The sequence below is a fragment of the Onychomys torridus genome, chromosome 2 (assembly GCF_903995425.1).
Source record: "Onychomys torridus chromosome 2, mOncTor1.1, whole genome shotgun sequence".
Classification (NCBI taxonomy): Eukaryota; Metazoa; Chordata; class Mammalia; order Rodentia; family Cricetidae; genus Onychomys; species Onychomys torridus.
In genome coordinates, this window is record NC_050444.1 from 124,912,584 (window position 1) to 124,937,762 (window position 25,179).

At 44.4% G+C, this 25,179-nt stretch overlaps 1 protein-coding gene across 1 annotated transcript in view; it reads right to left on the reverse strand.

Annotated features, from left to right (window-relative positions):
• Zyg11b (zyg-11 family member B, cell cycle regulator) overlaps positions 1-19,410 on the reverse strand; it is a 53,517-nt gene extending 34,107 nt beyond the window's left edge. The window contains exons 1-3 of the mRNA XM_036178002.1: positions 19,172-19,410; positions 7,805-7,970; positions 1,859-2,613 (exon numbers count right to left, since the gene is read on the reverse strand). Of these exons, the coding sequence (XP_036033895.1) occupies positions 1,859-2,613; positions 7,805-7,970; positions 19,172-19,201 (951 nt within the window). The 5' untranslated portion in view covers positions 19,202-19,410. The remainder of the gene's footprint in view (positions 1-1,858; positions 2,614-7,804; positions 7,971-19,171) is intronic.
• Positions 19,411-25,179: the final 5,769 nt, after the last annotated feature.

Here is a 25,179-nt window from a genome sequence, read left to right on the forward strand (position 1 = left end):
GTATGGAATTTCTGTCCCCAAGAGATCTGATAGCCTCCTCAGGCATCAGGCACACAAATGGTACACATACATCCAGGTAACTCATTTGTACACACAAGTAAACTAAAATAAAAAGAACGTCTTTTGGGACAGGGAATGGTGGCATACACCTTTAATCCCAGCACTCCAGAGATAAAGACAGAAAGAAGGATCACTGTGAATTGGAGGTCAGCCCCCTCCACATAGTGAGTTCCAGGCCAGGCAGGGCTACACAGTGAAGAGACCCTATCTAAAACAAAACAAACAAATACAAGAAAAGAAAAAAAAATTGTTAAATTAGGTGTGGTGGCTCACATCTGTAATCACAGCAACAGGAATCTGAGGCAGGAGGACTATGGAGACACAAAAGTAAGCAATGCTTATGAAGTGCAACAAACACATCTCATATTCTTACAAACACCTGCCCCATGAAATACTGGGAAATTAGAATGACTGTTTCTTACTCCCATTACTGTGGTCTTATAAACAGGCACATAAAGCCAAGAGCCAACCTAAACTCATCACAATACTGAGATAACCATTTCAGACAAGATTTTTATCAATTGCACTAAATAGGATAAATCTTTTTTTTTTTTTTAAAGACAATTTCTCTGTGTAGCCCTGACTTTCCTGGTCACTCTGTAGACCAGGCTGGCCTCAAACTTACAAAGATCCACCTGCCTCTACCTCCTGAGTGCTGGACTGAAGGTGTGTGCCACCACTGCCCAGATAAATTGGATAATTCTAATAAGAGACAGGCAATCTCAGCTCTCTTCATTTAATCTTATTTTTGAGCTGTCAAATCAGCAGTCAAAGAAACATCAACCTTTGTACATATTTTAATAAAAAAAGTTCTAATGATCCTTTGTTTGTTTTGAGTCAGGTCCTTGCTATGTAGCCTAGGCTGGCCTCAAACCTTCTTGCCTTGGTCTCCTATGCTACAATTATAAAAATGAAGTACCACACCTCATTTTAAAAATTTTTTAAATTATTTACTTAATTATGTGTATGATTTTATCTGCATGTGTGCCTAATGCCTGTGAATGCCCGAAGATATCAGATCCTCTGGGACTAGTTACAGATGGTTTTGAGCTGCCATGTGGGTGAACTGGGGGTTGAACTCAGGCTAGGTCCTCTGAAGTATAGCCTGTGCTCTTAACTGCTGAGCCATCTATCTCTCCAGCCCAAATATTTTAAAACATTGTTATTGTTATTGTTGCTGTTATCATTACTATTATTAGAGACAGAGTCTCACTAAGTAGCCCTGGCTGGTCTAGAACTCTGTATATAGATAGACCAGGCTGGCCTCAAATTCAGAAATCTGCCTGCCTCTGCCTCCAGAGTATTGGGATTAGAGCTAAGCATCCAACCCAATGAACTCCACCCCCTTGTCCCATTGGACTTTTTTGAGACAGGGTATTACTATGTAGCCCTTGCTGCCTGGAATACACAGAAATCCACCTTCCTCTGCCTCTGTGAGAGCTTAGATTAAAAGCATTCACTAAGCTTGGCCCCACTGGACTTTTATTTGGGACTATTACCCTAATGCAAGCCTTTCTACTATACAATGATTTTCCATGCCTTGTTTCATATATTAGACAGTTATCCTAATGAAGTCTTATGGAACTAAAAAATCAACCAGACGCCAGGCGGTGGTGGCGCATGCCTGTAATCCCAGCACTCGGGAGGCAGAGGCTGGCGGATCTCTGTGAGTTCAAGGCCAGCCTGGTCTACAGAGCTAGTCCAGGACAGGCTCCAAAGCTACAGAGAACCCCTGTCTCAAAAAACCAAAAAAAAAAAAAAATCAACCAGTCAGACAGAATACATTTTAAGAGCTAACCTTCAAGTGTCCTTTGCCTGTAAGGAATTCAGAATAACCAGCATCTGTGGCCAGCAAACCTACAAACTGCATGCTGGGCCGCTGCTGTATAAAGGCTTCAACAGCTTTATCTGTCACATGCTTTCTCCCTGAAACATCCAGGGAGACAAGATTGGGCAAGATGTCCTTTTGCTCTAATAATCGAAGGGCTATGTCTGATGTAAACTGCTTATCATCTGAAATGTCAAGATGATTCAGATGTTTTAGTTCCCGAACAACATCCAGGATCTGGGTAGTAGTCATTTTTAAACATTTCAAATGGTGCATGGTGAGAGACTTGAGTCGGTCTTTGCAGGCCAGCAGGGCAGTGATGTCTGTGATTGAGGTGTTAGAAATATCCAGGCTCTCCAGTCTAGGCAACGAAGCAACTTCAGCCAGATCTTCATTGTAAAAGAGCACATTAGTGATGCTTAGAGCCCGAAGACCAGAAAGTCGGCTGAAACACCGCTCATAAGGGTCCTCGAGAGACAGAGTTAATGAGTTTAATACTAAGCATTGAAGATTTTGCTGGATCCACTTGTTACTGCCAAGGCCACTTATGATGTCTGTGATAGTGATGTCGGCATTAACACCTGTGGCATCAAGTTCTACTAACTTATGGTGGCAGAAGGCTTTCCGGAAAGCAACTGCGGAAATCTTTGCTTTTCGAATGCAAGCACGCTTCAGGCGCATCTGGTTACCCCTGAAAATTCCCACAGTTCCATCATTCAGCAGACCTGGGGAAAAATAAGCATATTTTAACTTCAAAACAAAAACAAGAACAAACAAACAAAGAAAAAACCAGCCAAAGAATATCAAATATTTCCATCTTATTTTAAATTTCTTTTTTTTTTAAAGGTTTATTTATTTATTATGTTTACAGTGTTCTATCTGCATGTGTCCTTGCAGGCCAGAAGAAGGCACCAGATCTCATGACAGGTAGGTTGTGAGCCACCATGTGGTTGCTGGGAATTGAACTCAGGACCTCTGGAAGAGTCATTGCTCTTAACCACTGAGCCATCTCTCCAGCCCTTATTTTCAATTTCTAACATACATGCTGCTGTATTTCACTTGATACAATTCCCTGAGATGATGATATTATTACTTAGACTGAGACTCAAAACGGGACTTTCCAAGATTATGGAGCTGGTAACAGCAGAGATTCACCAGCACTCGGCTGTCTTCACCCAACCAAGTGGATATACACACCAAGAGATACACAGGCAGCTGTGCTTCCCAGCACTTCCTTACAATAGATAGGACCACATGCCAGACCCAGTCAAGGGGCTGTGGCTTAAGCACCCAAGAGTCAACTGTGACTCCCCACACTCTTGAGAATTCTCCTTTGGTGACAAAGGAGAAGGCTTCAAATCCCAGAGACGTAGTACTCTGAGGACTGAGTCTCTATCAATCTGGACACTGAAGTGACCACGGAAGAGAATCCTCAGTGAACCTTGCAGAGTTTATGTATGAATGAGGCTTAAACTTTACACTAATATATTGATACCAATGTATTTCTAGAATATCTTTTAAGTTCAGAATACATTATTATACATATAAACATATACACAATATATTTAGTAGACATAATAACTAGAATTCATTTTTTTTGGGGGGGGAGCTGAGGATTGAACCCAGGACCCTACCACTGAGCTAAATCCCAACCCCTAGAATTCATTTTTAAACCATTAGCCAGAATTGGGTGTGATGGAACACACCTTTGATCCCAGCACTCAGGAGGCAGAGGCAGGCAGATCTACAGTCAGCACTACATAGAGACCCTGTCTCAAAACAAACAAACAAACAAATCTACTAGCCAGATTTGAAATCTTTTTATTTTGGTTTAGTTTTTTGTTGTTGTTTTTCTGTTTTGTGGACAGGTTTCTCTGTTTAACAGCCCTGGCTGTCTTGGAACTTGATTTGTAGACCAAGCTGCCCTCAAACTCACAGAGATTGTCTGCTCCTGCTTCCCCAGTGCTGGGATTAAAGGCATGTACCACCACATCCTGCTTGGCTTAGTTTTTCAATTTTTAAAAATGGTGTTTATTTATTCATGTGTGTGCACGTCTGCTCAAGGCACAGCAGGAGTGTGGACGTCAGAGGACAACTGTGTGGAGTTAGTTCTTTCCTTCCACATGGATCTCCAGAATAGAACAGAACTCAGGTCTCAGGCTTGGCAGTAACACTATTTATCCAGTGAGCCACACTACCTCTGGTGTTTTATTTGTTTTAAGACACGGTCTCACCCTGTATCTCTGACTGGCCTCAAACTTTTAGCCAGTGCTTGAAACCTTACTGAAAAGCCATAACATCTGGGCATGGTAGTACCCACGTGTGATCACCGCACTGGAGAGACTGAGGCAAGGACATCACTGTGCGTTCACTACTCTTCTTAGCAATCCCTAGATAACACGTTTCTATTCAAATGTTGTGAGACATATTGGGTACCTGGGCCAATTCAGCCTGGACATGTTGTAGGTACATAACCATCAGGGCAAATTGTGTACTAGCCGGGTGGTGGTGGCGGCGCACGTCTTTAATCCAAGCACTCGGGAGGCAGAGGCAGGTGGATCTCTGTAAATTCAAGGCCAGCCTGGTCTCCAAAGTGAGTTCCAGGAAAGGCACAAAGAAAGCTACACAGAGAAACCCTGTCTCAAAAAAAATTGTGTACTCTGAGAGACCTTTGTTGTTGTTTGTTTTTTGAGACAGGGCTTCTCTTTGTTACCACTCCAGGTGTTCCAGAACTCTCTGTAGACCAGGCTAGCCTCGAACTCACAGAGATCACCCTATCTCTACCCCCTGAATGCTGGGATCAAAGGTGTGTCCACCACTGCTGGGCACTCTAAGGGTTCTTTTAGAGAGAATCCCCCATTTACTATTTTATGCTTAGACATAATTGGGCATACATATGATTTAAATCAGCTGCATCATGGTAAGGGGTGTGTAGTAAAGAAAAGGTAGTACAACCCAAACCTGTCAATCTAACAGAGAACCATCCTCACTAACATCTCCTATACGCAGCTCCTCCTTCCAGGAAACTCCATAAAATAAAGCCCCAAACAGTAGCCAATGCCTTTCAGTACTCTCTCACTCAGTAGTCTCTCTTGGTAGTATATCCAAAACCTGAACTTTTGTTTTGCTATAATGAATCTTACTGATTTACTTTTTGTGTGTACATCTTTTCCAAGTTATGTGGACAAGGTACCACAAATTGGAAAAGAAAAATATTCTAGGGCTAGAGAGATGGCTCAGTGGATTAAGAGCACTTGCTCTTGCAGTTCAATACCCTGGGTTCAATACCCAAGCACCTACATGATGGCTCACAGCTAGATATAACTCCAGATTCAGGGAAGTCAACATCTTCCTCTGGTCTCTGTAGGTGACCAGGCATGTAAGTGATGTACAGCAACAGCCAAGCTGGGCAGTGGTGGCCCACGCCTTAATCCCAGCACTTGGGAGGCAAAGGCAGGCAGATCTGAGTTCAAGGCCAGCCTGGTCTACTGAATGAGTTCCAGGACAGCCAGGACACAGAGAAACCCTGCCTCCAAAACCCCAAAAACCAAAAACCAACAAATTTAAAGAACCCAGCAACAGAAAAGAAACTAATATAACACAAAACTGAATTTTTTTAAAAGATAGGTTTTCATGTAGTCCAGACTGAACTCAAACTCACTCTGTAGCTAAGGATGACCTTGAACTCCTGATTCTCTTGCCCCAGCGTCCAAAGTGTTGGTATTATAGGCACATGCCAATACACCTAGTATTTACTTTATTTTACTGGAGTGTGTATGCATGCCACACTGCACATGTGCAGTTCAGAAGACAACCTGTGGAAGTCACGTTTTCCTTTCACCATACAGGTCTGTGGGACTGAACTAAGATCATCAGTCTTGGCAGGAGGTACCTTTTTTTTTTTTTTTTTTAAGATTTATTTATTTATTATGTACACAGTATTCTGCCTGCATGCCTGCATGTGTCCCTGCAGGCCAGAAGAGAGCGCCAGCTCTCATTACAGGTGGTTGTAAGCCACCATGTGGTTGCTGGGAATTGAACTCAGGACCTCTGGAAGAACAGCCAGTGCTCTTAACCACTGAGCCATCTCTCCAACCCCGGCAGCAGGTACCTTTGCCCACTAAGCTATATCTCACAGGCCCATCACACCTGGCTTTTTCAAACAGATTTTTAGACTGAACATGCTGAGCACAATCGCTAAGAAATGCTGGTATTACATAATCTCTTAAATTGTGGCACAGCACTGTGAGTGACTTACTTTTTGTTGTTGTTGTTTTTTCGAGACAGGGTTTCTCTGTAGCTTTGGAGCCAGTCCTGGACTAGCTCTGTAGACCAGGCTGGCCTCGAACTCACAGAGATCCACCTGCTTCTGCCTCCCGAGTGCTGGGATTACAGGCATGCACCACCACTGCCTGGCTTGACTTACTTTTAATAGCTGTACTACTATTGACAGTTATTCTAGTTCCTGGGTCAGAATGAATTCAGCAATTCAGTGAAAACAAACAAATATACAGGTTTTCTTTTCTAAATTATACTAAAAAACTCAATTACAGCTCCATTTTCCTTATTCTTCTTTGGAATGCATAATTTGCATGCATACCTAACAGTGTTTTTTTTCTTTTTTCCTTTTACATTTAATACGGGTGGGGGTGGGAGAGAACATGAGGGGCCAGAGGAGGTTTTTAAGTGTCCTCCTCTATTGTTCTTAGTCCTCTTCCTTTGAGACAGGGTCTCTTACTGAACCTGGAGCTAATGGTTCTTCTAGTTATTTTCAGTCAGGGTGGCAACAGTAATCTTGTCTTCATCCCTTACCAACACCGGGTGTAGCCACACCTAGCTTCTCACGTGACACTAGGGATCCTAACTAAGTCCTCATGTTGAAGTACTTTACCCACTGAGACACTCCAGCATCCCAACAGTCTGTCTCTGTCTCTGTCTCTGTCTCTCTCACACACACACACACACACACACACACACACACACACACACACACACGTGAGGCAGAGGCAGGCAGATCTCTTGAGTTGTAGGCCAGCTTAGTGTACAGAGTACATTGCAGGACAGCCAGGGCTACATAGAGAAACCCTGTCTCAAAACAACAACAACAACAGAAAAGAGTCAAGAGCAGAAAGCAGTTGTTTCATAATTGTATGATTTTCCCACTGTCAAGAGAAGACGTAAAGTACTTCTATACCTGTTGACTTCTATGTAGAAATACTGTAGTTAGAGAAGTTCCTTGTGTTGTAAGAATCACTTTTTAGGTCTTGGAGAGATGGCGAAGTGATTAAGAGCATTTACTATTCCTATAGAGGGCCAGTGTTCAGATCCCAGCATCCACATAATGGTTCACAACCATCACTAACTCATGTTCCAGGGGACCTGACACCCTCTTCTGATCTCCATGGGTAACAGAAATGCACATGATAAATATACATACATGCAGGCAAAACACTCATTCACATAAAATAAATCAAAATGTGTGTGTGTGTGTGTGTGTGTGTGTGTGTACTTTAAAGAATTGCTTCTTTTTGGGGGGCGAGAGGGGGCATTTCAAGACAGGGTTTCTCTGTGTAGCTTTGCGCCTTTCCTGGATCTTGCTCTGTAGACCAGGCTGGCCTCAAACTCACAGAGATCCGCCTGCTTCTGCCTCCCAAGTGCTGGGATTAAAGGTGTGTGCCACCACCCGGCAAGAATTGCTTCTTAAATCAAAAAAGAAAAATGGTTTGCCTAAATTGGAAAAGAAAAGAAAATCATTAAATCTAAGGCAAAAACATGAATTCCTTTTCCTAGAATCAGGTTCATCTGACTTTTTCTACTATTTCTAAGAAAATAATTAAATGGGCCATAGCAGTACTTTAAAACCCAATGCCAATTTTAACAGCACACAATTTGTCTCTCCCATCTCTCATCATTTACCATGAACTGCCATGGTCTGAAGCAGTCGATCAGCCACCTCCTGAGGAAATACTCCAGGTTCCTGAAGACACAATGTTCCATCTTGTCGTGCTGAACAGAACTTCTCAAGGTTAGTGGTCAGGAAACTCAAGCAGATGTCAAGTAAGGAATAGGGAGATGCTTCCTCCTTGGAACACAGGAAGGAATATAAAGGGAATGCACACACAAAAATGAACAAATTAGTTTCCAGAAGAGCAGAGAATAAAACACTTATTTACTCATTCAGTAACTATTGCCTATGAGACAGACAACGAATACAGTGTCAGCACCAGATAGCATGTTAGGCAGTGGGATACAGTCTGCAACGTGCATCTCAGAAGCAAGAGAACAGAAGTCCTGAAACAAATCTCCACACAGTCCCTATGTACTACGAGGGAGGACACACAGAGCAGGTTCTAACGAGTCAAAGGCAGATGGGAAGGCCTCAGTGGAGCAGACTAGTCTTCCTAAGCCATCACTGTGATACCCTAAAGACAGCTATTCTCTTTTCTTTGTCTTTTCAGACAGCCTCACACCTACCTCTGGCTGGCCTGGAACTCACAGAGGTCCACCTGCTTCCACCTCTGGAGTACTAAGATTAAAGGTGAGCACCACCAAGTGTAGCCACAAAGACGAAATTCTGAAACTGTGACTTTCCTCTCTGAATCCTTCTGTGTGGCTAGTCTTATGTCCAGGTACCACACACACTAGAGTTAGCTGAATGGACAGGACCTTAGTAGAGAGACATAGATGGAAAAGGTTTATTTATCTCTCAATTCCAGATTTAGTACATCACACAGGTCAATCAAGGTGTCAGGAGCTTAAAACAACTGCTCACATCTCATCTACTACACTCAAGAGCAGAGAGATGAATCATATATATTTGGTGCTAAGTTACCCTTCTGCACTCTTACACAGCCCAGGCCCCAAAGCCAGAGAACTGTGCAGCCCACTTTCAGACGGAGTCTTCCCACATCTGCTGAGGCAACAAGACAGTCCCCCAAAGAAAGCCCACAGGCCAACCTGATGTAGATGATCTGTCCTCGAAATTCTTCCCAGATGAGTTCTGATTGTGTCAAGCTGACAAATTAACCATCACATTACCAAATAATCTTGTTTTTGGTTTTTTGAGACAGGGTTTCTCTGTAGCTTTGGAGCCTGTCCTGGAACTCACTTTGTAGACCAGGCTGGCCTCGAACTCACAGAGATCCACCTGCCTCTGCCTCCCGAGTGCTGGGATTACAGGCGTGTGCCACCACCGCCCAGTACCAAATAAGTATTTTTATAGTCTTCCCTTTCACCAGGAGTGTGGGTCCTTTAGAGTTTCTGGCTTTATTTAGTCTCAGCTCTACTTCTTTTTTTTTTTTTTTTTTTTTTTTCTGGAGCTGAGGATCGAACCCAGGGCCTTGTGCTTGCTAGGCAAGCACTCTACCACTGAGCTAAATCCCCAACTAGTTCTACTTCTTATGAATCAAGTTCAAGATCTACTACTTAAAAGGTTCCTAAGGTTGACAAGTCCATCAAAAGACAACAATGAATAAGTAAAACTTGAAAAATGAAGTGTTAGGGCTAAAGGGATGGCTCAGCAGTTAAAAACTAGCTGCTGCTGTAGAGGACCCAGGTTCATTTCCTAGTACCCACAGGATGGCCCACAGCCTGCAACTTCTAGGGGATCCAGTGCCCCCTTTGACCTCCGTGGACACAAGGTATACACGTAGACAAAACACACACATAAAAATAAACATTAAAAAATCCTCAAAAGAGTAAATAAGCCAGGCATGGTGGCACATGCCTTTGATCCCAGCCTGCATTTCATTTTTAAAAACAAACTAGCATGGAACTCTACACAGCCCAAATTGGTGTCAAACCATCTTCCTGCATCAGTTTCCCAAGCCCTAGGATTATAGGTGGATAATCTATAATCTGGCTATGAAATGCATTTTTATTAATATCTTTTTGAAGGATTGAGTAATATATTGGATTTGGGACTCCAGCTGTCTGAATTAAAATGCCATTTACAAAACTATGCAAACTTACAAGGTAAAGGACTTAATCTTCCTGTGCTTCAGTCTATGATCTAAAAAATGCAGAAGACAGGACCTACCTCATGGAACTGCTGTCAAGAATAGCTGCACTCTAAATGCAGGATTCCTGAAGTAACGCCCAGCATGCACTAACTGCTGAGTTAGCGCTTAGTACAGATGCAAGTTCCACCGGGAAAAAATGTTTTGTTCACTGATACAGTCACAAGCCTAAAATAATACCTACTACATCATAACAACAAACGTAGATTAAACAGCAAATCATCAAGCACAAACTCACTGTTAGGTGTCCTTCACTCCTAGAGAAAGAGACAACACACCCAGAGATACTAAGTCACAAGGTTAAAAGTGCACACATACCCATTTTGACTTCCCACCACCATACTTCCTGAGAAAGTATCAATGGTTTATGGATTTTTGTTTCTTTTGTAGTGTGAGGAGTTGTACAAGTACAGCGTCACTGAGCTACAGCCCCCCCTTTATTTTCTACCAATAATCCCACCAAGTCAGATTTCTAGAAATAAGCATCTGAGAATATCAAATCTTCCACTCTACCCCTTTCTGACAACATCTTACAAATGAGGAAGTCAATAAAGTAGCCTTTTTTTTTTTTTTTTTTTTTTGAGCAGAGGATCGAACCCAGGACCTTGCGCTTGCTAGGCAAGCAATCTACCACTGAGCTAAATCCCCAACCCCTAATAAAGTAGTCTTAAGGAAACAGGTGATATCCTCAAGAATACAGATATCAGGGGCTGAAGAGATGGCTCCACAGTTAAGAGCACTGGCTGCTCTTCCAAGGGACCCAGGTTCAATTCCTAGCATCCACATGGCAGCTCACACCTGTCTGTGACCCCAGTTCTGGGAATCCGACACCCTCACACAGACATGCACATTTTAAAAGAGAATGCAGATGTCATGCACATTTTAAAAGAGAATGCAGATGTCATGCACATTTTAAAAGAGAATGCAGATGTCATGAACAACTCGACTATGGGTTTATGCTTGTGTTTTGTGATAGGGCTCAACCCCAAGTTCTTTTGTTTGTTTGTTTTTGAGATAAGAGTCTCACACTCTAGGCTGGAGGAGAATTCAAAGAGAACCCTGCCTCTGCCTTTCTGAGTGCTGGGATTAAAGGCATGTTCTACCAGAACTGGCTCACACTCAGGGTCTTGTCTTGTCCATGCTACTCAAGTGCTCTACTGCTAAGCTATATCCTGAGCTGCTTTACTAAAAGAAATCACCGCTCTTCAGAAACTCCTAGATTAAAAATTTAAAAGCGGATAAAGCAAGTTTTCTGCATGTCTCACTTAAAAACCTAGCCAATATGGCAAGTAGCTATGTGCTAAAGGGCAAGGAGGTAGAGGTCTAGCTAAAAAAGATCAAGGTCTCAAATAGTAATCAATCCCTCCCTGCTTCTTTCTTTGCTCATGTAGTAAAGCTATTCTGAGAAACAAAAATTCAGGTCAGTCATCACTGAGTATTTATGGATTATACTGGGGAGTAACACAGAGATATCTCAGCATTATTTCCCTTTTAGCCACAAGCTTGAGTTTTGAAATACAATATAGTTCACGGATACAAGTTTAATAATGTAAAGAGAAGTTATGGGCTTAGAGTATCATGGTTTTGCTACTTACTAGCTATGTGGTCCAAGGAAAAGCAATTAATTTCTCAGTTTCCTTATCTGAAAAAGTGAAGCTACCTCTATCCTAACTATCTCATATGGTATTAGTACTGAGTATAGATGGGATTTGTGTGAAAACCAGATCTAAATTACTAAAGTAAGCGAGGCATGATAGCACACACCTGTAACTCTAGCAATGGCAAGGTCAGACAGAAGGATTGAAAATTCAAGGCCACTCTGGGCAATATAGCAGGTTCAAAGCCATCTAAAGCTACATAGTGAGTGTAAGTCTCAAAAAACACCCAATTACCATGGTCTATGTAGCACCATGGTAGAGCTTGTTCCTACCATATAGAAGGCTGTGGATTCAATTCCGAGCACCGCAAACAAAATAAATAAAATAAAATGCTACAATATTTGAGCTCAGGGTAGCGCTCAATGGTAAAGCATTTGTCTAGCATTCACAAGGTCCTGGGTTTGATCCTCAGCATTGCAAAAATCCAGCCAACCAACCAAGACCCTTAAGTTCTTAGCAAATATGAACACCAGTGAAATAAGAGTCCTTGGTATGAAAAGTTAGTTAATACAGCCTTCAAAGCTAAGAAGTCAAGTTTATGAAAAATTTAAACTCTTTTACAGTAATTACCTTTAATTTGCTAAAATCTTACTACCCTTTCTTTAAGAAACAGGAGAGCCAGATTTAGCAGTACACATGTGTTATCTCAGCATTTGTAAGGTAGGGACAGAATGAGCAGGAGTTCAAGGTCAGCATGGGCTACATGAGACTCAAACTCATAAACAAACAAAAACAATATATATATATATATATATATATATATATATATATATATATATATATATATATGGGGGGGTGTGTTTCTCTGTGTAGCCCTTGGTGTCCTGGAGCTCTTTCTGTAGACCAGGCTGGCCTCAAACTCACAGAGATTCCCCCCCCTGCCTCTGCCTACCAAATTGCTGGGATTAACGCATGTGCCACCTCCCAGCTAAAAAAAAATCTTTAAAGCAACCTGATAGGAAATCACAGCATGTCCACACGGTTGGGCTTGCCTGGCGGACCGCCTAATTATTTCTGGTTCAAAATAGCCATTTCCAGGTGGCTAGGACTCCGTGGCTTTACATGGTTGCGTAAAGCGCACACGGACATGTAATCTAGTAGCCACATGCGGTCCTGTACGCATGCGCGGCCCACTCTTTAAAAAGCTGGCGCCATTTTGCACAGGTGTCTCCTCTCTTCTCTCCTCTCTCCTCTTCTTCTCTTCTCTCCTCTCCTCACTCACGTGTGTGCTTCACACAGGCCTGTCACCTCTATCCTCTATTAATAAACAGCTCTTCTGTGGATTTGTCGTGTTCGGGACGTGTTCCTCGCGGGGTAAGAGCGCCACTAACTAACACAACCAAAATTGAATAAACCTAGGAAAGGCTAGTAATCTAATACATGACTTTTGCAAGAACTTTGTTTAATGAATAAAGGATTTTAGTAAATTCATCTATTGTTGTTCTGTGGTCCTGGGGAATCTGACCCTGTGCCTTGCACATGCTGAGAAGTGCTCAAAGACTAAGGTACAGTTCAAACCCTCTGGTTTTTTTCAGATGGGGTTCACTATGTAGCCCAGGCTGGCCTCAAACTCAAAATCCTCTTGTACCTTCCAAATATTGGGATTGCAGGTGTGTGTACTATTTTTAATAATCTCATAAATCCCCAATGGCAGTTTATTTGAAATTGAAAATCAGTGAGCAAATTTCCAACACTATCATCAATATGCCCTTCTCCCAAGTCCAGAGTGAGGTCACTACAAAAAAATGTACTTAGCCAAAGTGGCAAGCCAGATCCTTGCAGTTTGTCTTCTTATACTCCTTCCTCCAATTTAAATCACACTACTGGGCTGGTCATATAGCTCAGCGAGTAAAGGCACTTGCTGAAACATACATCCGGAGTTCAATCCCCAGGTTCCAGTGGTGGAAGGAAAGGACTGTTGTAAGTTGTCATTTGACCACACACACACTCTCAACACATAAATAATATAATAATGATTTTAAAATAAATAATTTCAAGGAAATTGCTATTTTAACATGATCACCTACTACCTGGCTGAACAAAGGTTGTCCCCATTCCAGACCATGTTTCATAATTCATTCAGGAAGGGCCATCCTCCATCTCAAATATGAGACTACTTACTTCACATAAAGCCTTTGCACCTGGGTACAGTGGCCTGTACCTGTAATCCTAGCACTTGAGAGAGTAAGGCAGGGGATCACCTGAATCTACAATTCAAGATCAGCCTGGACAATATAGCAAGAACCCATCTCAAAAAAGTAGCAAACAAGCTTTTCAAGCTACTGAGGGTTTTTAACAGGACTCAAGGTCTCCTCAGTCTGATCACAGGTTTGTTTTATCTAATCTACCACACCTTCAATGCTGAAGTCACAGCTTCTAGAACATATCCTGCCTAGCCTTCATGCTACCTTTAGTGACTTTTGTTTTCTTTGTGAGAGAGGGTCTCCTGCAGCACCACGGATGACTCTGACTCCTGATCCTCCTGTTGTCAGCTGAGACTAAGCATGCACCAACCCCCAACCTTCCCCCTTCCCACTGATCCCCTTACTCCTCCTAACCAGCCCCTCCTGTTTCATGTCAGAGAAGACTAGGACCCCATGAGCCTCTCCCTTACTGTGAGAGAGCAGTGATGAGCCCAATCTTGTAACAAGTAAGCAGAGCTACCATGAGTTTAAGAGCACAACAGCTGTGTCCTGATCCTCTTGCCTCTATTACACTCTGCTCTCAGCTTTTTCTGTACCCGTGACTTTTCTCAGCATAGTGTAGACTCCCTGACAAAAACCACCAAAAGGAAGGATTTCTTTTGGCTCACAGTTCAAGGAAATGCTGCGCCATAGTGGGAATGGCATGTCAGTCAAAGTGAGGCAGTTTGTTACATCCCATCAGCAGTTAGACAGCAAAAGGCTAAGGCCTGAACCAGGCCCAGCTTTAACTCCAAAGGCCTGCCCTGTGGCAACCTACTTCCCCAGGTAGGTTATTCCCTCTTTCGGGTTCCACAACCTACAACAGGAAGACCATAGGGAAGTTAACTTTAGACAGTGGAGCATGTAGAAGACATTTCACATTCAAGCCATCATACTGTTGTTTCTGATTTTTTGTTGTTGTTGTTTTTGAGACAGGGTTTCTCTGTGTAGGTTTGCACCTTTCCTGGAACTCACTCTATAGACCAGGCTGGCCTCGAACTCACAGAGATCCACCTGCCTCTGCCTCCCAAGTGTTGGGATTAAAGGTGTGCGCCACCAACGCCCGGCTTCTGATATATTTTTAATTATGTCTTCAAGTGTGATGTGAGTGCAGGTGCCTAAGGCAGCCAAAGGCCAGAAGAGGGCATCACATCCTCTGGAGCTGGAGTTACAGGAGGTTGTGAGCCATAAGATGTGGGTACTAAGGACCAAACTAAAGTCCTCTGGAGGAGCATCAAAGCACCTTGAACCACTAAGCAATTTCTTCCTTGTACCCTTTATGGCACTGTCATATCTTTAGCCCTAGGAGTTTTTGTTGTTATTTTGTTTTTTGTCTTTGAGGAATTTCTTGGATGACAAGTCAACTGCACATGTGGTTCTTTCTAACTGTACTAGCCTCTCCACAACAGAACTCTTATAATTCCTCAAGTCTCCATTTGAAAGAAGGATCCTTTGCAAAGTCACCACTGACTGTCATATATATTCCATGATGCCACCATGTCTTTCTTAGTACATTTTAAGAATGCTAAAACTCTTCACACCTAAAACTACTCTACATTCACAAAAATATGAAAAGGTGGGGATGACACCTGTCTCATCCTCTGATATTCCCAGTGCAAACCCGTCAAAGGGCAGAAACGCTGTGAGATGAACGAAAGGTCAGGCTGTAACTTAGGCCTGAAGCATCAGCATTACAACAGTTCTTGTAAGAAATACAACTCTCAAGCTCAACTCCAAACGAAATGACTCAAACTGGAGGGAGGGAGCCTAGTAAACCCTTCCTGATTCACAGTAAACTCTGAGAACCTCTGACTTAAATACCTCAAGTATCCAAACTGTACCATAACAAACGTGAAAGATGTACACTACAAATCTCTAAAATAATTATTCAATTACTTACTAAATAGATATTAAAGGTACTGTGCAAGAAAAACAAAAAAGTAGCCCCTACTAGTAATTTCCAGCTCACAATGGGCTAGTATTTTCCCTCTTCACTTCTTCCATACACTCTTGCTGTGCGTACATGTTTTAACAAGCCAGAACAACACAAGTTAGTTGAATATGAAGTTTAAAACACAATAATGCCTAATTATTGCTGTGATCTGAATATGTTTCCCCCTAATTCTTATGCTGACTGTCTATTCTAGCCTACAAGATGCCCAAGGAGGTAGGACCTTTGGAAAATGATTAACCAGCCAGGCAGAACCCTCCAAATGAAACCAGTACCCTTCTATAAAAGCAGCCCCAGGGAGCAGCCTTGCTTACCCGCCCTGTACAGATACAGAGAAAACATGCATCTATGAACCAGGGTAAAAACTCTCACTGCAGGGTAAAACTACAGGGCTACAGAGTGAGTTCCAGGACAGCCAAAGCTACACACAGAGAAACCTAGTCTCAAAAAAAAACAAACAAACAAACAAACAAAAAAAACCCAAAACAAACCAACAGCAACATTAAAAGGGGGTGGGGTGGGGTCAGAGGGAACATGAGATGGGACTCAGGATATAGCTCAGATGACAGAGTCCTCACCTGGCACGCACAAAGGTCTGGGTTCAATACACCATTCAATATAAACCAGGTGTTGTGGCACACACCTAAAATCTCAGCACTAGGGAAGCTGAGGCAGGTGGATCAGGAGTTCAAGATCATCCTTCACTACACAGTAAGTTTTACACCAGCCTGGGCTACACTGAGGCTTTGTTGTAGGGAGCAGTAAAAGAAGGGGCTGGGGAGGTAACAGTCGTATAAATGCTCTCCTTGAAAGCAGGAGGGCCTGAATTCAGATCTTCAGCACCCACATCAAAGCTGGGCACGGCAATGTGTTCCTGTGACCTTGGTGCTGGGAGGCAGAGACAGGCAGATCCCTGAAGCTCATTGTCCAACCAACCTAGCCAAATGGGACAAGCATTACGTTCAGTAAGGGATCCTGTCCCCTTATTTAATTTTCTGAGACAGGACCCCTTAGTGAACCTGACGCCTGTTCACTTGGATCACAGGTAAGAGCACTTGTTGCTCTTTCAAAGAACCAGGGTTCAATTCATGCTTACAACCATGTATAATTCCAGTTCCAGGGGATCTGACACCCTCTTCTGACCTCCACAGGCACCAGGCAAACAAGTAGTACACATCATACACACATATTAAAAATCTAGATGAAATTTTAATTAAAGAAAAAAAAATTCTGGCCTCCACACATACACATGCATACATACATACACATGTACATGAGCACTTACACACACACACATACATACACTATATACATGTTAACACACACACACTGGAAGAGAAAAGAAAGCACCTCTCAGACAATCCATATGGAGGTCCTGTCCTTGGATAGCCTATGCTCCAAAACTCTTACAACTTTCTGTTGTCTGTAAGTTTGCCAGCTGATGACATTTTGTTATAGCAACCTAAATGAGCTAAGACAGTATCTTTCTCACCTCATGCCCCACTACACATCCTAGTTCTTCCATCCTTCCAGGCAGTAACCAGGTAATCCTTCACTACAAAGCGTCTCTTTCCTTCCCCGCCCCAACCCAGAAACAGGGTTTCTCTGTGTAGCCCTGACTGTTCTGGAACTCACATTAGACCAGGCTAACCATGAACTCAGAGATCCACCTGCCTCTGCTTTCCAGATGCCAGGACTAACAGCATGCACACCACACCTGGCTTTCACAACACATCTTAAATTTTGTTCATCCTTCTCCTCACATTTATAATGAAGCTTTCTTCTTCTTTCCCAAATATTTCATATAAATTCCATCCATCTTTTAGGCCCAGCTCAAATGACTCTTTGGAATCCCGGTGGGAAGGCCCACATTTCCAAAAGTTTAGCAGTCTGCTGTCCTCTCCAGCAAGATGGCTCTCTAGTCTGTCACTATCACTGCATCCCACTATATTCCTTTCTGCACCAAAAGCAAGATGCTTCAGCTCACCCTGAATAGTCTGCTAGGTGCCTCGAATTTCAGTGTGAGACTATTTGTCAGGTGGGGAAATGAGACCATCTATCATCCAAGTGTCCACCTGATCTGGGCACTGGAAAGAAACTAAGTAAGGCACAGCCATTTCCAGAATCCACGTTCCATGAAAAGGACAGATTAGCACACAGACAGTAAAAAAGTGAAGGAGGCAGTCACTGGAGAATGACAACGTATGAAAAGCAGAGTGGAGTGAACTAGGTTTATATGTTAAACGGCCGGACAAGAAACTACTTCCCTAAAAAACGGAGGAAAACAGAACTAGGAAACTATGAATCCTTTTGACGAGAATGTATTACTCCTTTGACTAGAATGTAGATCAAAATTTGGCTTATTGTATATGATGGAACAATGTTTTCCATATATATACTGCCAAACACAGGCAACTCAACTCACTGAAAAATGGACTGTAATCACAGCCATTTTGAAGCAGAAGGAAAATTTGCACCGAAGAGGTTCCTCCAAGAAAGGACAGAAAGGGCAGAACAAATGCGCCCTTTAGAAGGAAGGAATTCGGAAGACAGTCACAATCTGACTGCCAAGCTGATTTTCAGACCTCAAATGCCCTTGGCCTTTCTGCCTCCCAACAAAAAACAAATTATTTGTTCTGAGCAATAACTGTCATGCTTGCAAATTTAAAAAGGCTTTTAATTTCCCGAACTGTAACTCCACATGAAAACACACTGGAAACAGACAATTTCAAAACCTTTTCAGGTATTTCTGTCAAAAGGCCAGATAATCACATAAAGCCACAATATGTACTCTGTAACACACTATCCCTCAGGCTGATGACACCAGGTCGTAAGGCTTCCACACTATTCTTCCATACCTCCAATCTCCCCGCTTCCGCCCTCCAAAACAGAAAAGGGAAAGGCAGGCTACGAATCGGTACGTGCCCGCCCAACAGCTCCAGGGAAGCAATCGCCTTCAAATTGTTCCTGCTTAGACTCCTGAAGTCTGAAGAAGGAAACAGAGGCAGATGTGCGAGCCGGCGACGGAGGACATCCGACAAGGGGCAGAGGAAATGCGGATGGTCGAGGACCAAGGGGAAGAGGGGGCGGCGGAGATAAAATGGGGAAGGGGGGCGAGGAGAGAAAGCAAGCTAAATGCGGGAACGAAAAACAGGGAGGAAACGGGGGGGGGGGGGGCTAACGATCACAGAGGAGAAAAGGAGAATGGCTGAGGAGAAAAGGGAAGGGTTAAGGACGGAGGTTGGGAGGGTGAGAACGAAGGAGGCTGTCACCGGGGGACAAAAGGGTGTCACCGGAGAGGAGGGAGATTAAGGGATGTCCCCTAAAGGGATTCGTTCCTGCCGGATGGGGAACGCCGGGCCGGAGGCGGCCGAGGCCGAGGCCGAGGGGAGAAGGGTGAGAGGAGGCTAGGTTGCCCAGCGTCCTCCGGCCACCCGGGGGTTGGGGGGGGGGGGCAGGCCGCGCTAGCTCACCATGGCTGCGTGGGCCTGGTCCTCCGGCATGCAGCCTCGGTCCTGCGAGCGGCGGCGGGCCGAACCCGAGCCCGCCCCTAAGATCAGCCGGCGCTGGGGCTCCAGGAGGCTCCGGTCGGGCAGCGGCTCCGGGCTGGGCCCAGGCCTCGGCCTCCGTCTTGCGAACTACAGCCCTACAGCCGCAAGCCGCAGCCTGACCGAAACACAGACTCCGCCTCGCCCGCCGTGCCCGCCGCGCCCCGCCCACACGAGGCCCCGCCCCTCTCCCCGTGCCCACCGCGCCCTGCCCCCTAGAAGTCCCGCCCCTCTCCCCGTGCCTGCCACGCCACGCCCACAAGGTCCCGCCCCCTTGAGACTCAGCCCCGTCCTAGCGGAGGCTGTCCCCTCTTTGGGCGTGGGCCCTTAAAGGCGCCACGCCCTCTCACGGGGGTCAAGCCTTTCTGAATGGAAGAGCTTTAAAGCTTACCTCCGAGGAGACTGCAGTGCCTGTCCGTCACTCACCCTCGCTTTTTTAAATTTAGCTTCTGGTTCCCGGTCATTAATTATTGTTGTCATCGTTCTTCGTAATTTCAGCATTCTGTTTTATATATATATATATATATATATATATATATATATATATATATATATATTTATATTTATATTTATATTTATATTTATATTTATATTTATATTTATATTTATATTTATATTTATATTTATATTTATATTTATATTTATATTTATATTTATATACATACATATATTTTTTTATTTTATTTTTTTGAGACAGGGTCTCTCTACATAGCCTAGCGGTCCTCAAACTCATTATGCAGATCAGCCTGGCCTGGAACCACAGAAATCCTCCTGTCTCTGCCTCCTGAATGCTAGGGTTAGAGGCATACACCACCACACCCAGTGAATGATTTTTTTTTCCTTTTTTTTTTTTTTTTGAGACAAGCTATGTAGCTCTGGCTGGCCTAGAACTCACCCTGTAAACAGGTCACCTGCCTGTGCTTCCCGAGTGCTGGGATTAAAGGCATGCGTCACCACTGCCCAGCTCAAATATTTTTTAAATTATATTTATTTGTTTTATGTGTATTTGGGCGTGTACGGGGCGTGAGTACCTGTGGAGGTCAGAAGACTTCCTGCTGAGTGACTCGGTTCTCTTCCACCACGTTGGTCTCCAGAATGGAACTCAGATGAACATTCTCGGAGGTTGGCTCTGTTAACCTCTACATCATCTGACCAGCCCTAAGTAATTTATTATTTTTAAATTGTATGAGTATGGGTGTTTTGCCTGTATGTATGTCTGTACACCACTTGTGTGTTTGGTGCCGGTGAGACCAGGAAAAGGAATCAGATCTGGAACTGGAGTTACATAGTCGTGAGCTGCCATGTGGGAACTAGGAATTATACCCATGTTCTCTGAAGAGCAGCCAATGCTCTTAGTTGCTGAACTATCTGTCCAACCAAAGCTGCTGGATTTCTGCAGTGCTCTGGCCAATCTAGCTCCTCCCCACTGGAGATCACCTTGTTCCTGCCTCTCATTGCCACATTTCTTACTGTCAGAGATTGTGACGTCTCCAAAAGTCCAATACATTTTTAAATGTATGGATGTATTTATTGTGATGCTGAGGATGAGCCTAGGGCCTGCCACATCCTCCAGCCCCACGGTCTCAATTTTGACTACCGCCCTTCCCCTCCTGTCTATCTAGTTCACTCCACAGATCTCCAACTTTCAACTCATTCAAGACCCAAAAGCCACCGGCCCACTCCCTTTAATTATTTCCTCTAGCTTCCTTCAGCTTCTCATTTCAGAACTTCATTTAGAGGCTGTTGCCCGTGATGGAAATTGTCCCCAGTATTCACTTCCTTCCTTCATTCCGTCTCTCTTTCCTTTATACTAGCAAAAAAGCTCCAGGGGCTGGAGGATGGCTCAGCAGTTCCTGTTCTTTCAGAGGACCTAGCACCCACATGGCAGCTCACAAACAACAGTAACTACAGTTCCAGGGGATCTGACACCCTCTTCTGGCGTCTGAGGAGACCAGGCATGCACATGGTACACAGACATAATATGCAGGCAAAACATCCATGCACATAAAAGAAATTATAACAGTTTTTTGGCTGGGTAATGGTGGTGCACACCTTTAATCCCAGCACTAGGGAGGCAGAGGCAGATCTCTGTGTGTTCTAGGCCAGTCTGGTCTCCAAAGCTAGTTCCAAGACAGGCAGGGCTATGCAGAGAAACCCTGTCTCCAAAAACAAGAAACAAAAACAAAACAAAACAAAAGATCCTGTATCCAACTAAAAAAATTTTTTTTGTTTTTGGTGTGTGTGTGTGTGTGTGTGTGTGTGTGTGTGTGTGTGTGTGTGTCTAACTCTGTGGCTGGCTTTGTCCTCTGATCTTCAGGCAAGGTATATTTCTTAGATTATAAATATATTTTATTTCGTATACAGTGTTCTGACTGCATATATGCCCACCTGCCAGAAGAGGGCATCAGATCTTAATACAGATGGTTGTGAGCCACCGTGTGAATGCTGGGAATTGAACTCCGGACCCAACTAAAAATTTACAAAATAGGACATGGGGTGTAACTCCAGTTTTTGATTCAGGGTCAAATATATATATATCTGAGAGAGAGAGAGAGAGAGAATTTGGAGACAGGATTTCTCTGTGTAGCTTTGTGCCTTTCCTGGAACTCACTTGGTAGCCCAGGCTGGCCTCGAACTCACAGAGATTCGCCTGGATCTGCTTCCTGAGTGCTGGGTGTTAGTTATTTATTGGCGCTCTTACCCCACAAGGAACACGTCCCGAACACGACAAATCCACAGAAGAGCTGTTTATTAATAGAGGATAGGAAGAGATGTGACAGGCCTGTGTGAAGCACACATGTGAGTGAGGAGAGGAGAGACAGGAGAGGAGGAGAGGGGAGGAGAGAGGGGGGGAGAGGGGGGGGGAGAGAGAGAGAGAGAGAGAGAGAGAGAGAGAGAGAGAGAGAGAGAGAAGAGAGAGACCTGTGCAACATGGTGCCGGCTTTTTAAAGAGTGAGCAACGCATGTGTACAGGACTGCATGTGGCTACTCCACACATGCCCATAGATTACATGGCCGTGCGCGCGCGCACTTTACACAACCATGTAAAGCCACTGAGTCCTAGCCACTCGAAATGTTCTGACCTGGAAATGGCTATTTTGAACCAGAAATAACTAGGCAGTCCACCGGGAAAGCCCACCCCTGTGGACATGTTGTGATTTCCTATCATTCCTGACTTATTTTCTCTTAAAAAAAAGAAAAAAAATGTGGATGAGTGGGTATGGGGCACCGTTTCTCTCAAAGACTGCTTCAGGCTGAACGGTGGACGTCGATTGGTCCTTGAAGGGAGATGGGGAAGCTGGCTCCTGAAGTCCTGGGATGAAGTCCTGCAGCTGTGTCCATCCTTCATGGTGTGGCTGGTCTTGGGATGAAGTTCTGTCATGCCTTGTCCTGCAGCTGTCCGTCCTTTATGGTGTGGCTGGGAACCTTCTGTCTGACAGGACACTGGTGACATAAAAGCTTAGAGAAAAGACTCATTATTATTTTGTTTTTGGAGTTGACATTTATCTGAGGTAGATCTGGCCTGTCTGGATGGAGACATGTTAAAAAGGTGGCTGTGATGTTTTAGTACTCTGCTTAATTTTTACCTGAGACAAGCCTTATTTAAGGCAGTTTATTTAAGGCACCTGCTTGTTTTGTTAGTTTAGCATTTAGGAAACACAGGTGATCAGATGCTGAGTATTGAACAGTGATAGACTGTTATATCCTTACCGCCTGGATATTTTGATGGTCCCTTTTGCCTCCGGCCCTGTGTGGCCATAGTCGGGAAAGGAAAGGGGTGATACCTTATTCCTCTGGAATTGGTGACAAGGCAGTGGATCCTGGTGTCCTCTGGAGCTTGAGATTAGAAGAGAACTTATTTTTTTGAATTAGGGACAAGGCAAAGATCATGGCCCTGTCTGTATGCTCATGAGAAACACAGGCGGTAACTTTGAAGTGAGACAATGAGCTCTTATCTTAGTTGGAAATCTTTCTCATTAAGTAACTCTGAAAGTACAATTAAATCTGGTGAGGTAAGCAAGGCTGTCCTCTGTTCCCGACAATAGAAAGGAGGAGTGACATCCTAAAACTCCCAGGACTGAGTCAATAGCTCTGGTGTCCAGAAGGAAAGAAACTGATCGCTTCCCTGCTGAGTTCTGGGTTCCCTGCTGTGTCTGTAGCCAAGCCTAGGTTTGCTGGAGGTCTTAGCTTGCTGTACCCATGGGTCTTGGTGCCTGGGGGCAGTCAGCTGACTGGTTGTCTTTCTAGGCCGCACAAGGACAAGGCTGTTGATGGGCAGGGCATTTGCTAGCCCGTGGCCTTTTTCATTTAAAACAGGGACCCAACAGCTTTTGGGAGTCAGCGAGTGCCACACAGGCCTGTCAGGTCTCTTCCTATCCTATATTAATAAACAGCTCTTCTGTGGATTTGTCATGTTCGGGACGTGTTCCTCACGGGGTAAGAGCGCCAAAATAACTAACATTGGTGCTGTGAGGGAACGGATGCTTCCGGACACTTTGCGCCTGGAAACCCTGGAACCGGGGACGGAAACTCTGGGCTACACACACCGGGAACTCCGCTCCGTTCACGACAGATCACTCTCCATTAGCCTGGTCGCACAAATCCGCATGCAACACCTCTACTGATTGGCTAGTTTTCCCCTTTGCTGCTAGTGTGAACGGTTTCCTGAATCCATGAGAAGGACCGTTGACAGTCCGGCGCCTCACTGGTTATTCTTGAGACTGGGGGAACCCCCAGCCACGGCCTTCACTGCCTACAGTCGGCCCCCATCGCAGGCCCAGATTTCCAGCCACCTCCCACGTCTGCAGCTTGAGATATTTTTCGCGATGGGACCACCACCATCAGGTGCGTCCTGGGGCTGTGTGAAGTCGGCATGTTCTTCGTGCCTGATGGGGCAGCTGGGCATTAAGGGCTGCTGGGGAGTCCTTGCTTCACAAAGCGGGTGGGGGGGGGCTTATCGGCTGACAAGCTGATAAGGTGACTTGTGCCCAAGATCCGACCAGCCTCCGGAGATCTTAGTTCCGGATCACGTTTATTTTTTAAATTTTTTGTCTTTGCCTCTCTGCTGCAGACATGGGAAATAAGGCTTCCAACCCGATCCCTTAGGCTGTCTGATAGGAAATCACAACATGTCCACACAGTTGGGCTTTCCCAGTGGACCACCTAGTTATTTCCAGGTCAGAACATCGCGCATGACTAGGACTCCGTGGCTTTACATGGTTGCGTAAAGCGCGTGCAGCCATGTAATCTACGCGCATGCGTAGAGTAGCCACATGCGGTCCTGTACACATGCGCGGCTCACTCTTTAAAAAGCCGGCGCCATTTTGCACAGGTCTCTTCTCTTCTCTCTCCTCTCTCTCTCTCTTCTTCTCTTCTCTCCTCACTCACGTGTGTGCTTCACACAGGCCTGTCACCTCTATCCTCTACCCTATATGAATAAACAGCTCTTCTGTGGTCCTGTGTTCGGGACGTGTTCCTCACGGGGTAAGAGCGCCAAAATAACTAACACTGTCTTCTTGAGGCTTAAAGATTCCTAAGCTTATCCGTGTCTGTACTGAGAGATTGCCCAAGTATGCTTTAAAAAATAAAAAAAATCCCAATCTTTTACGGGAGTTATCTAATTCTGGCCAGCGAACAGGCAAATGGAAAGAGTTGCTCTTTATCTTAGCTTTCTCTCTCAATAAAGCTCTAGAAAGGTAACCATGGCTTGTGATTCTTCCGCCAACCAGCACGCACCTCCAGCTGGCTGCCGTGGGTGGTGGCCAGCCACGAGAAGCGCGGCTTTCCACTATTGATACCGCCACGATTTTTTACAGTGAGTCTGCTGTTCTAATGGCTGAAATCTGAGCTATATGTTTGTGACGGACAATCCTGGGGGTTGTCCAGGCTGTGCTGGCATTGGCGGGCACATTTTGGCTCCCGACGAGAAGGAG